The sequence below is a fragment of the Petaurus breviceps genome, unplaced genomic scaffold, assembly GCF_028583685.1.
Source record: "Petaurus breviceps papuanus isolate PSGF00001 unplaced genomic scaffold, PetGlider_PUasm1.0 90849, whole genome shotgun sequence".
Lineage (NCBI taxonomy): Eukaryota > Metazoa > Chordata > Mammalia > Diprotodontia > Petauridae > Petaurus > Petaurus breviceps.
The window spans coordinates 11,829,469-11,843,243 of record NW_027187361.1 but is presented as its reverse complement, the minus strand read 5'-3'; the positions used below and the strand labels follow the sequence as shown (position 1 = coordinate 11,843,243).

General features: G+C 35.3%; 1 protein-coding gene across 4 annotated transcripts in view; it reads left to right on the top strand.

Annotated features, from left to right (window-relative positions):
* The window catches only part of GYG2 (glycogenin 2), a 58,297-nt gene extending 46,457 nt beyond the window's left edge, over positions 1-11,840 (top strand). For 2 of the 4 annotated variants that reach the window (XM_069072856.1, XM_069072854.1), the window contains exons 9-11: positions 6,121-6,228; positions 6,552-6,659; positions 9,877-11,840. In XM_069072856.1, coding sequence (XP_068928957.1) covers positions 6,121-6,228; positions 6,552-6,659; positions 9,877-10,038 — 378 coding nt within the window. In that variant the 3' untranslated portion in view covers positions 10,039-11,840. The remainder of the gene's footprint in view (positions 1-6,120; positions 6,229-6,551; positions 6,660-9,876) is intronic. The other 2 variants (XM_069072857.1, XM_069072858.1) reach the window with 2 other exon arrangements.
* Positions 11,841-13,775: the final 1,935 nt, after the last annotated feature.

Genomic DNA, 13,775 nt, shown 5'->3' with positions numbered 1-13,775 from the left:
CCTTAATGAGCTATTTGCCCTGGTGGGCAATCACTGTTTCTCTCAGTGGAAACAGTCTGTGGCTTTGGGCCAGAAAGATTGGTCAGTAGAGGAAGAAAAAACTTCTTAATGGAGTTTTGGCATCAGTGAGAATGTACTTTAGAAAAAATTTGTGACCTTATGTAAACCAAGAATTTTAGAAAGTTATTAATTTTAATAAAACAAAAATGGCATTTTTATACTAAATGTCTTATCTACTATTAATTTCATTTATAATAATGTGTAAATAAATAAAAACCTGAATCATATACAATTTTTTAAAGAAGTTGGAAAATTTGTATCACAGAAAAAAATAATTATACTAGTCAGAAGTTCCATCATCCCCTATGATAACACTAGCTTGCTTCCATATCATATCCATAAATAAGTATTCTAAAAATGAATTAGACCTGTTTTCAGAACCCAAGGCCACAACTTACTAGTTTTTTGACCTTAGGCAGATCATTTGGCCCCCTGAGCCCTAATTTCCTCCCCCATGAAGTGAGGGGTTGGAGTCCCAGGGGAGGGGAACTTGCAGCCTTGGAACATGTGGCCTCCTAGGTCCTCAGGTATGGTATGGATTCAGTCAGAGGGCCTCATGTGGCCTCAAGGCTGCAGATTTCCCACCCGTGGTTGGACTAAATAACCTTTTGGTCTTTTAACTCTGAAGCAGGAGTGAAACAAGAGTGAAAGATTAATTGTAGTGGGCTACCTATGTTTGTTCTCTCTGAAAAACTTTCTATAACCTATCTCTCTAATACCTGGATTTTTTTTATTTTTCCTGGACTGTTCATCACTTTGAGAATCAGGCTTAAACTGAAATCATATAAACACTAATCTATCTTTTACAAAGTGCCCTCATAGAATTCCTCCACAAACACCAATATCCATGAAAAACAAAATGAGTAGAAAGCAAGCAAAGTATACTAACTTTTTCTAGACTCTATACTTGATTTCTCATTTTAACTGTAGCTGGAACCTGTTGGGCACATTAGGGATCATCTCTTTTTCATCATTCTACTTATGTACATTTGATAAAGTATGTATACATGATTTAAAAGGATGGATTATTTCCTATTTTTGTATTTGGATCTCCAATGCCAAGCATATTTTTGTTGTTTAGTCACTTTTCAGTCATGCCTAATCCTCTGTGACCCCATCTGGTGTGTTCTTGGCAAATATATTGGTGTGGTTTGCCAGTTCCTTCTCCAGCACTCTTTACAGATGAGGAAACTGAGACAAACAGAGTTAAGTGATTTGTCCAGAGTCACATAGCTAGTATCTGAGGCCAGATTTAAACTCAGGTCCTCCTGACTCCTAGGTCAGTACTCTATTCACGGTACCATCTAGCTACCCCAGCTTATTGCTTCCTAATGGCAGGATGGAGCTGAATAGGGTGCTAGAACTGAGTTCAAATTTGGCCTCAGACACTTATCAGCTATATTAATGTAGGGAAGTCACATGATCTCAGCTTCAGTTTCCTTATTGGTAGAATGGGGATAAATATTGTAAGGATCAAGTGAGGTGATATTTGTAAAATGCTTAGCATAACAATAGGTCCTTAATGAAAGCTTAGTCTCTTTTCTTCCCCAAACAAAGCAATGCCTATGAGTCACTGCTCTGAACTGTCAGGAAAAAAAAACAAAACCCTTTTTCTATTTGGCATTTACTGTGAATTTCTATTTGTTTTGTTTTGATTGGTAAATGCATTTCCATTAGAATTCGTTCTAATGGAAGTTCCTTGTAGGTAGAGACTGTTGAATTCTTTGTACTTCTTTCATCAGTGATGGGTACAAAGTAGGTGTCAGATATATGATTAATTGATTGATAATTTGATTATTGGCATTCCTAGACATTTTAATAAGTTACATACTAATTACGGGGTAATTAGTTCTAGATTATTTAAGGCTGATAGTCTAGTTTTGCTAATTTACCAAGAACAATTGCATTTTCCATGCTTCTTTTCTCTGCTTGTTAGCATAGAATATAAAATTCCTGAGACCACTAAGGTTTCAGTTTTCTTCTTTTTTTAACCCCCAACTCCTGTCATAATCCTTTGGCATAGCAGGAAATTAATCGAGTCTTGTTGACTTGAATTTGCTATTTCTTTGTTTTCTTGTGCTTTAAGAAAAAGCTAGAGAAAAAGGAAGCATGGCACAGTGTAAGGAGCGTGAGATTTAAAGTTGGAAGAAGTGAAAACCTGTGTTTGCCTCTTACTACCTTTGTTACCTTGGAGAAGTCACTTGTTCTCTATGGATTTTAGTTTCTTCATCTGTAAAAGAAAAGATCTTAATTAAATGACCCTCCCAAGATCCGACTAACTCTTAATCTATGCACAGTACTATGGCTGGAAGGAGATCCAATGACAATTCTCTTACTGTTGTCTTATTCAGATTCTGATAATCCAAAAAAATGTTTGGGGATGAAGGGATTAGGTTGAACTTAATTAAGAAAATGAGAGCTTGGTGATGAGCAATTTATTTTCCATTTGAACCTTGTTCGAACCCCAGATTTTAAGTAAATTTGCTTTACTAAAAATCCTTGTCTTTGATAAGAGTCTTATGATAATACACGGAAAAAAAAGTCCGGTAGGAGCATAGAGACTCATCTTATTGGCACATTAAATAAACAAATCTTTCAGGATCTAGATCTTTGAACCAAATTCTGAGATTGTGGAAAATACAAGTAGCAAGATGAAGGAGAATTTTTTTGGTGGGGTGCAGTTGGGACAGGTTTTTTTAGTATTTTTTTTCTGCAATCAAAAAACAATTAGAACAGACCCATATCTTGATTTTTATAGGCTGCATTTATTTTTTAAATTTTATTTTAGACTCAAACAGCAGGACACAAATGCAGAATAGAAAAGAAACAAAAACATATCATAAACATATATTGGAACTTAAATACAAAATAAGAAAGAAAAAAACCATATCATGTGTATAACAGAACATAAGAGGCGATTAAAAATATGTAACAAAAAATTTTCTTTTCAAGAGAGCCTGTATGATAAATACTGCACAGAGAGCTGTCCATCTTTTCTTTGCTTCTTTGTAAGTTTTCTTTTGTTCTCTGCTGTGCACTTTTTTACTTTCTTCTTTTCCCCTCTCCCCCTCACCCTAGAAGGTTAGAATTAAGTGCAGATATATTTCTCTACAGCTAGAGATATATACATATATACTTGCATCTATAGACATAGACTTTTCCAATTTCCACTCCTGATCTTTGTTTTTATGTTAGTGCATATTTCATTTCCAATCCCTCTTGCCTCTTCTACTTTACTTTTGCCCACTATTTTGCCTTCCTATTAATTGTCTACCCCCCTCCAAAGATCCCTCCCCTATTCTTTCATTCTCATAAATCTAAACACCCTTCTATGTCCTGCTATAACCTATTCCCTTACCTTTTCCTCTAGAGATCGCTCTCTTGTCCTCTCCCCACTCCCTATCCCCTTACCATTTTATTTCTTCTGAATTTAGAAGACTTTTATACTCATCTAAATATATATGTATTGTTCCCTCTTAAACCCATTTCTGATGAAAGTAGATTACCAGAACTAGCAGCCCTCCTCCCCCATCTAATTCCTGTGCATCAATTCTTCCTCTTATACTAGATCTAGATCTAGTATTTGTATAAAATAATATTTTTATATATTTGTATAAAATAATTACTATTTTTAGCTGTTCCCAAATGGTTTTACTTTTTGAATTTATATCATACTCAGGTTTATCCCAACCTTTCTTATGAGCTACCTAATTATTAATAAGAATCTTAGACATATGTTTTGTGTGTGTATATATATGTATATATATATATATATATGTATGTATATATAGCAAACAGTTTGTCCTTATCCAATCCCTTTTAGTCAATTTTTGGTATGTACCTTATGTTTCTCTTGACTCTTGTATGTCAAATCTTCTATTAAGTTGTGTTTTTTTTTTACAAAGTCTTGAAAGTCTGACAGGTGATCAAAAGTCCTTTTTTTCCATTCAGGATTATGCTTAACTTTGATGGGCATCATATTTTTGACTGGAGCTCCAGTTCTTTTGCTCTTTCATATATAGTGCTTCAAGACCCACGGTCCTCTAATGTCTCTACTACTAGGTCTTGTGTGATTCTTATTGTGGTGCCATCATAGTTAAATTGTTTTATTCTTATTGCTTTTCATATTTTATCCTTGAACTGGAGTTTCAGAATTTGACTATAATATTCCTATGAGTTTTCCTCATAAGATCTCTTTTAAGTGGTCACTGATGGATTTTTTCCTATTTCTACTTTCCTCCCTTGTTCTAGTGCTTCAGAACAATTTTCTTTAATTATTTCTTGTCTTATTGTATGAAGATTATCTTTTTGGTCATAGCTTTCACTTAGTCTGATTATTTTTATGTTTTCTCTTTTTTATCTATTCTCTGGTTCTGTCATTTTTCTTATAAGATGTTTCACTTTCTCTTCTATTTTTTCATTATTCATGTTCTGTTTAATTATTTCTTTATCTCTTATAATTTTGCTGGCTTGCCCAATTCTAATTTTCGAGATGTAATTTTCTTCCTTAAGATTTTGGATTTCCTTTTCTAATTGGTTAGCTTTCTTGCCATAATCTTCTTGTTTTTTATTATTCTTATTCTTTTTAAAAATATTTTTAGTTTTTCTTCCATGTCTGTCATTTGATTTTTAAAATCTCTTTTAAGATCCTTTCTGAATTCTTTTTTGGCAGGTGACCATTTGACATTACTCTTTGGGGAGGGGGTCTTTACTTCAGTATCATCCTCTGAGGATGAGCCCTGGTCTTCTCTTTTCCCATAATAGCTCTCTACAGTTGGATTCTTTCTCCTTTGCCTGTGTATCTTTTGTGGTAATAGCTTAATTTTTGTAATAACCTCTAGCCCTGGGCTATGGGGGATGTTGCTTCTTGCCCCAGATCTTCTGTTTTCCTTTCAACCCTGGAAACAAAGCCAAACCTCCAGCCTCCTTTAAGTGCCCAGAGCCAGGGGCTTTCTGCCCCACTGCTTCTGTGCTCACTAGGCATGTGTTCTTTCCTTATCACCCCCACTCCTCTTTGTGGCACAGCTGGGTCCCTTGATCCTCCTGAGCTCAGATGCCCAACTCCCCTCACTATCCTGGGGGTAAAAGTTCCTGTGGCTGGAGCCAAGGCAACCTCTTAAACCAACTAACCCCAGGGCTTGCCACTTGTTGTTAAAGCAGACCCTAGCCTGGAGGTGTTTACTCTTCACTGGGACCAAATCTCCATCCCTTCATCTCCATCCATTCTTCTAATCTTCTCAAATTGTCCCAGGAGGACCCCCAGTCATGCCACTATTCTTATTTATTTTTATCCACACTTTGTTTGCTGTAAGGTGCTATTTTACCTCTTTTGTAGGGGAAAATCTTGAGAGCTTGGAATTTTCTGACCCACTCTGCCATCTTCCCATAATTTTCTTTAGACTCATAAGTTTTACAATTTTCAATAAGATCCAGTCTCCCAAGAACAAATTGTTTTCTTTTTTAACTTTTTTTTCTGAGACAATCAGGATTAAGTGAGATTAGGTGACTTGCCCAGGGTAACATAGCTAGTAAGTGCCTGAGGCTGGGTTTGAACTAGAGTCCTCTTGACTCCAGGACTAGTGCACAAATTGTTAACTAATGGAAAAAAATGGCTATATTCTTAGCTAATAGTCCATAAAGGGGAACTCAATTCCCCTGAGTGTTTCCTGGAGCCAAATAATAAACCTGTTCAGTTTACCAGTAGTCTTGTTCCTCTATATACTTTGGAAGTTTTGTACGTAATCTTTGTGTCCCATCTCGATGAACTCAATGATCAGTTCTACAATGTTATGTTTGTTCATAATTAGAGTTAATTTTTAATCTTACCTCACTAAAATGAAAGTTTGTTCATCTACCTTTCAATAACAGTTTTGAGGGATTTTTCTTCAGGGTTGGTTAGAGATGATGGGGCTGTTTTATTTAGTCTTTTCTAAGACAAAAATAATAATCAGAACAGATCTCCAACTTGATTTCCTGTGGGTCAGTGTTTTACAGTTTTTGGTAGTGCCTAGTAACCTAAGAGCAAATTGTTAACTAATGCAAAAATGGTTATATTCTTAGCAGCCAGTCCATAAAGAGGAACTCAATTCTCCTCAGCATTTCCTGGAACCAAATAATGAACCACTTGCAGAGTTCACCAGTGACCCTGTTCCCCTACACAGTTTGGAGGTGATATTTTCAGCCTTTATGTCCTATCTGATTTAATACACTTGATGAAACAACTCTACATTGTTATGTTTGGTCAACTAATTAACATTATTTTAAAATTTGATATTACAATGAAAGCATGCCAATCTACCTTTTAATAGGTTTTGTTTTTGTAGGGGGTAAAGGGGATGAATATGGTTTGTTTGATCTTTTCTAAGACAAAATAAAAATCAGAACAGACCTCCAACTTAATTGTTGTAGGTTGATAAGTTTTGCAGTTTTGCATAATGCCTAGTCATCCTAGATCAAATTGTTAACTAATGGAAAAATGGTTATATTCTTAGCAGCCAGTCCATAAAGAGGAGCCCAATTCTCCTGAGTGTTTCCTGGAGCCAAATAATGAACCATCTGCACAGTTTACCAGTGACCCTGTTCCTCTACAGAGTTTGGAGGTGATATATGCAACCTTTATGTCCCACCTTGTCTAATATACCTGATGAATCAGTACCACTGATGTTATTTTTTTCTTCTTACATCATTAAATTGAGAGCATGCCTGTCTGCCCTTTAATAGCAGATTACTGTCCCCAGTAAAGATTTCCCTTCAGGTAATTGATTTTTTTGCATGGACTAATTATTGAATATATAAAAAATTCAGCATGTGATAATTATGTTCACTTTAAAAATAATGTGGTAAAAGTTTATTAAATAAAGAAAAATCAGGGGTTGGGTTTATTACTATTTGGAGGGGACAGTATGTATCTTCTAATATTATAAATATTCAAATTAATTCAGTTTCTAATAATGGACATTTAGCTGATTTTAAATTAGTATAATGCTTTTAATTTTTTTTTGCCTTTTTTTGGGAGGGTAATTGGGGTTAAGTGACTTGCCCAAGGTCACACAGCTAGTATTTGTGTTAAGTGTCTGAGTCCAAATTTGAATTCAGGTCCTCTTGACTCCAGGGCCAGTGCTCTATTCACTGTACTACCTAGCCACCCCATCTAATGCTTTTCAGACATGAAGAGATGTAGATTGGTAAAGAGAAAGGAATGCTTCTTTAAGAGTCAAATGAAATGTATGTTATTTTATATTTTTTTTCTGAAGGAAGAATTCTTGAGAATCGTGTTCCTACTCAGAGAACGGTGACCATGTTTTTAGAATTCTTTTTGTGGGGTTCTAATAGACTCAGGTACTTGGTTAAATGAAGAAGAACAAAGAAAGTGCAGACTGGGAGCTGAGCTCATAGTTGAGATTAAAGTAAATTTGATGTAGAACTTCTTATAAAGAATAATCTAGGGTGGTCTTTTTTTTTAATTTATTTTTTGCCTTTTGGAAGGCAATTGGGGTTAAGTAACTTGCCCAACGTTACAAGGCTAGTTTTTTTATATGGGTGTTAAGTGTCTGAGGCCAGCACTGAACTTGGGTCCTCCTAACTCCGGGGCCAGACTTTACCCACTGTGCCACCTAGCTGCCCCATTTTTTAAAAATTTAATTTATTTTATTTTTTGCTTTTTGGAGGGCAGTTGGGGCTGACTTGCCCAAAGTCACACAGCTAGTAAGTGTGTCAAGTGTCTGAGATCGGATTTGAACTTAGGTCCTCCTGACTACAGGGCCAGTGCTCTATTCAGTGTGCCACCTAGCAGCTTTAGATGATCTTTTAATAGCAACTTCTTCTGTGAAAGATATTTCCAATCTAGTACTTCCAAAACTGCATTCCACAGGTCCCAGGGTGCTCTAGATGAAGTTAAGAACCCAGGATAAGGTTAATTCTAAGGAGACATTTGCTCCCTAAAATATTAAGTATAAAATCATTTAAGTTTAAAAAAAATATTCCTTAGATGTAGTTTTTTTGGTAAGGAAAGTCTTAATTTTTCTTTTATTTTTCACCCAAATTCCCTAGGACTCTTAGAATAGAATTTTATGAGTTCCATTAATATATTTCAAGCCCTTGTATTTATTTTGGGAAATGAGGGATTAGTATTTGCTTTGCCAATATATTGAATATCAAATTAGTCTCTCTGACCCTCTACTGTCACTTTTGGTTTTCTTCCTCTTGAAACTCACTCTTTCTAATCTGGAGTAAGAACAACCTTTGGGCATGTAAGAGTTTTACTTAGTTAATGGGAATGCAGTGTGGTAAAGTGAAAATGTTCTAGATTTTTTTGTGAGGTTCTATTATTCTAATCTGAAGGAATGAAAACCTTTGGGTGTAGAAGTTTTACTTAGTAATGGGAATGCAGTATGGTAAAGTGAAAATGTTCTAGATTCAAGTTCCAAAAGTTCTAATCCTGGTTTTGCCACTGATCACCTCTGTAATGTTAGGCAAGCACTTAAGCTCCTGGGGCTTTCTCATTTTTCTTATGCCTTCAGTTCTTTTCTAGATCTGAATCTGTGATTCTATGAATACCAGGGCTATGGAAATAGCTATCAGTAGCCATTACTAGTAGCATAATTTCCATCATTTGATTTAAAGTTATGGGCTTGATAAGTGAAGGATATTGCTTTTCTCATCCTCAGTGCATTTGTTATTGACCTGAAAAATGATCTTTGTCAGTATGTGTGTGTGTGTGTGTGTGTGTTAGTATTTTGTAGTTTAATAAATCAGGTAGGTAGAGCATAAGCTCTTTGAGGGCAGGAACCATTTTATTTTGATCTTTGTTCTTCCAGTGCCTTGTTGCCCATCTCTTAGTAGATATTTAATAAATATTGATTGAATAATCCTACTTTATTTAATTCAGTTGAGTGACAGTTGGTATTGGTTTATTGTGGAATCTAGTAATATCAGGGAACATGGAAATACATCTTAAATGCACATATGCTAATTTTAATGAAGTTGCAGGTGATTTTAATCAGGGAAGACCTTTTACAATCTCCAAAACAGGAATTATACTTTGCATTTTTCAGCAGTTGACAAGTGGTGAAGATCCCTGACCTTCAGAATTTGAACACCTCCATTGTAACTAAAGCATTTTCAGTTATAGAGGCAGAGGCATAAAAGGCACCAAGATTTCTAAACAATATCATATTCGTATGAAGGTATCACAGGCATCAAGCAGAGAAGAAACTGAATATATGTACAGTTTCCAAGGAATTAAGTTACACGTTATGTATATATACTCTTAAGTCATCGGACAATAATTTCGTCAACAGGACCTATGCTAGACATAGATATGTATTTCTCCTTCCTTTTCTATGCCCCCCCCCATACAACTTGATGAAGAAGTGGCAACATTATTAGAATAAGAGAGTCAGTATGATTCAATTTTTACCATTAAGCAATCTAAGAGTATATAATAGGATTTTATATTTATATGGACACATAAAAAAAACTTTTCAATAAAGTCTGAGGTTATTTCCTATGAGTTTAAAGTTGCAACATATGTATATGTATCTCTGTGTATAGTTTTTGTATAGTTAATACTCTATCGTATAGAGTAAGTCAAATGCTATTCTAAAAAAAATTATTCTAGAAAAAAATTATCTCTGTGTAAATCACTAAAATGCTTAAGAGAAGTTGGCAAATGTATAATTTAGTGGTCTTTAAGAAATCCAGTCAACAAATATGATCCTGCAAGAAGACTTTCTCCATAAGTATGCTTCAAGAGTACAATTCTTTGTTGTGATCAACAGAAGAAAATGCTGATTTTTGTCATCTTATTTCTTTTAGGTTGATTTGGCCTTTTCTGTAACAGAGCTTTCCATTCAACAGAAAGTCAAGGAACCCAGTGCAGAAGATGAAAGGAGGAAGTGGGAAGAAGGGCGTGTGGACTACATGGGAAAAGATGCTTTTGCTCGTATTCAGGAAAAATTGGATAGATTTTTACAGTAGGATTGTCAGCTATGCCTGTATTCTGGTGGAATTATCATTGTCATCATGTTATGCTTCTGTGAAATGTCTCTTCCAGACCTTATTAACGGGGAAGGCCTTTTCAATGACGTGCCTCTATTTATTTTCAGCCAACTTGAGTGCCTAAATACAAGTAGTACAGAAAATTTAAGTCCAGCTTGAAATGCCTAGCTGACCCAAGATAAATAACTCCTAGTTTTCACTATTAGATCTGTACCTCACTTTATCTTGCCAGCAAAATGATTCAGAATAAACATAGACTTTTTGGTAAAAGTATGTATTATAACAGGAAGGATACCTAAAATATAGACCTATTAAGGGGCAAAAATATAGATGTTTAGTGTAGTTGAAAATCATGCATCAAGCCTTGCGCCCCTTCTTTCTTTAATAATGCTAGGAGATGCAGTTGATGATCTGAGAAAGATTGATGGATCTATTCCTATATGGTTAAGTTCAATTTCAGTAACTCACCTTTTTTATTTCACTTTCAGTTTTAAGATTTCATGGACTTTTTTTATGTCTCTGCCAGGACCTCAAATTTTGAACACATCACATAGAGAGAGATTTACCTGACTGATAAAAGAGTCTCTTTAGGGTTATGCAGAGAAATTGGCATAGTGTTTCTGAAGAACTCAGTCTATTTCAGTTTTCCATGGACCAGCTCATTGTGGCAATACCTGAAATATCTTTTGCTTAAAGAAAAGTAAATTTATAGTCTCTGTTAAATTGTCTCTCTCCCCTCCTTCCCTTATCAATATATATATATATGACTCACTACCTCAGTTTTAACTAACTTATTTAATAATGGTGCTCTACAAACTCTTTCAATAGATTCAAAGGAATTCTCAGTTTTATGAGACTGATTGCTCAATTCCATGAGAAGTTCTCAAAAGAATCTGTATTTTATGAACCTACAATGGATGTTGTTACATTTCTTATGACCACTGTTACTGACCAGGCATATTCATCATAGTAACCAGGGAATTCACCCTATTGAAAAGAAAGGGAAAATTAACTTTTGAGATTTTTAGTGGCTTATTTATCATCAGTCTACTGAAAAATGAATGACTAATTTGCCATATATTTTGGAGGGATTGGGAAGTTCACTGTATCCTGTGGTGTTTTCATTGAATGAATATATTTGAAAACATTTCAGATCTCCCTAAGGTTGTTTTGTTCTGGGTCAGGGAGATCCAAATGAACTTTGAAATGGCTTTTTTCTGTTAGGAAATCAGCTTATCCAGGAAAGTAGGCTTTAGAAACTTCATTTTTGCTCACGACTGTCTATAGGCATATCAATTAGTGAAAGTCTATTTAAAATTAGTATTAAAAAAGCATGAGTTGTTGAATATAGAGCTGGTGACCTAATATTGGAAGTCTACCAGTACTAATTGTCTGAGAAAGGAATGCAAATATTGTGTGCTATGACATTGGACAGTGGATGGTAATAGGTTTACATCTAACAAATGAGGTGGAACACAAAAAAGTGTGAAGTGAACTAGCTTTGTTTTCAGCTTCTTTTGTCTTTGGGAATGTGTGTCAACAGAGACAGCTAAATTGTCCTCTGGTACAAATTAAACTGTGCGGGTCAGTCTTGCTGTGCTCTCTATTAGCATTAGGATTTTTCATCTCGTTTGAACTGTTCCCATTTAAGCATTGTGTAATCTGCTAGTTTGTACTTTGCATGTGTGTCCTGGGAACACAGGATGATGTCTTATGTTTAAAGGGAAGCAGTTTTATTACGTATTTTCAAGTTCTCCAAATAAAAAAAAAAAACAAACATATATTAAATGGATTTTTCATAACTGCTTCTAGAAATAAATATCTGAAAGTGCTTTTTTTTTTCAAATGACAACTACCTGAGAAAACTTTCCAATGATGTTTTTCAAATGTTTATGTTTACGCATACTTTTGAATGGCTCTGTATAGACACAAGGAAGTTCAGAAGGACCCTGATATATGAATTACTCTGGTGTTGGGGACAGTACATATTCCATAGAATTTCAGTGATATAAGGAAATCTATGTTGTGTGGAAGTTGTGCATGTATCACATCACAAAAATATGATTCAATGGATAATGTTACTAAATCCATTCTATCATGGTGGATTTTAAGATAGGATTTTGCTCTTCTAAGGTTAATTAGCCCACCATACATGTATGACCATTTTCCTCCAAAGGAGCAAGATATTCCACCACTGTTTGTGAAGGTATCCATCTTTACTCCACCTTTTATAGTATCCTGACAGTAATCCAGTATGCTGCCTTTGTTTATCTTAGCCTATTCCTTTGATTATTATTTATGGCTTATATTATCTTATTCCTTTCTTATCCTTTCCTGGATGGGAAAGAGAAAAAGTAGGTGGGGAAGTTTCAGAAAGAAGGCCAGTCACTCTTAATTATCCTGGCTCTTCCTTCTCTCATTACTTTTTACTTTGAGTACTTAACTCTCTGAGCAGTTTCTAATAACTCTACATAAATTGTTACTTGCCTATTTTATGGAAACCACTCTAATGAGCAATTATTAATTGCCTTGTATATACTGAGTACTCAGTATTCAAAGGTAAATTAAAGTGAAGTATCTGCACTTAAGGATTTTACATTCTATTGGCTAAGGTGTATACATAATAATTTGAGAGTGGAGTGATAACAAGGTGGGGAGAGTTTTCCTAAGAAAAGATTTTTTTTTTCCAAAAAAGTTTTCCCACAGCAGGTGGAATGTGAACTGAGAATTTACTGAAACTAGACATTCTAAAAAGTGACAGAGACAAGGAAGCAGTGTTTTTCAGACATGGGGGCTTGCATAGAGAGGCATGGAGGCAAGAGATGCAACATCAAGTTTGTGGAAGAGGCAGTAGCCTGGTGTGACTGAAACACAGAACATACTAAGGATAGTCATATGGAATGAGTCTGGAAGGTTCGGCTAGATTATGGAGGGATTTAAATACCATCCTGGAGAGTTTGTAATGGAGGAAACAGAGCACCGCTATTGGCATTCTTGAACAGGGGAGGAATAAAGCTAACTGAAATAGAACTTTAATGTTTGCACTTTTATGTATGTTATCTCATTTGTTGTTCTCAGACTTGTGCTTTAGGGAGATTCTTGTGGTGACTGTGGGGAAGATAAATTGTAGAGGACAAAGACTTAAAGCAAGGGTTTAAATATGAGGCTATTATAATCTAGAAGAGAGGAGGTTGAGTTAAAAATCTAGGGTGATGGTCAAATGAGTGTGATGAAGGGCACAGTTATGAAAAGTGTCGTGGAGTTCGAATCAGTAAGATTTGTCCACTGAGTGTGTATGTGTGTGTGTGTGTGTGTGTGTGTCTGAGAGAGAGAGAGAGAGACAGAGACAGAGAGAGAGAAAGAGATAGAGAGAGAGACAGAGACAGAGAGAGAGAGAGACAGAGACAGAGAGAGACAGAGAATAGTTTAGATGATTCTGGAATTGCAAATCTGTATGATCATTGGTATGTTCTCAAGAAAAATAGGGAAGTTTGTAGAAGGAAGTAAGGGGAAGATGATCATATCTTGTTTGACATTCCTATTGGTTATCCAATTACAGATGAGGAGCTGGAACTCTGGAGTGAAAATAAAACTGGATACAGATCTGGGTGTCCTCTGTATAGAGGCAATAATTAAACCTTTTATTAAAGTATTCTGGCTTATTTCAAAGGAAAGGTCAACTTGCCTATCTGAAATCCTGGTATTGTGGGGGATAT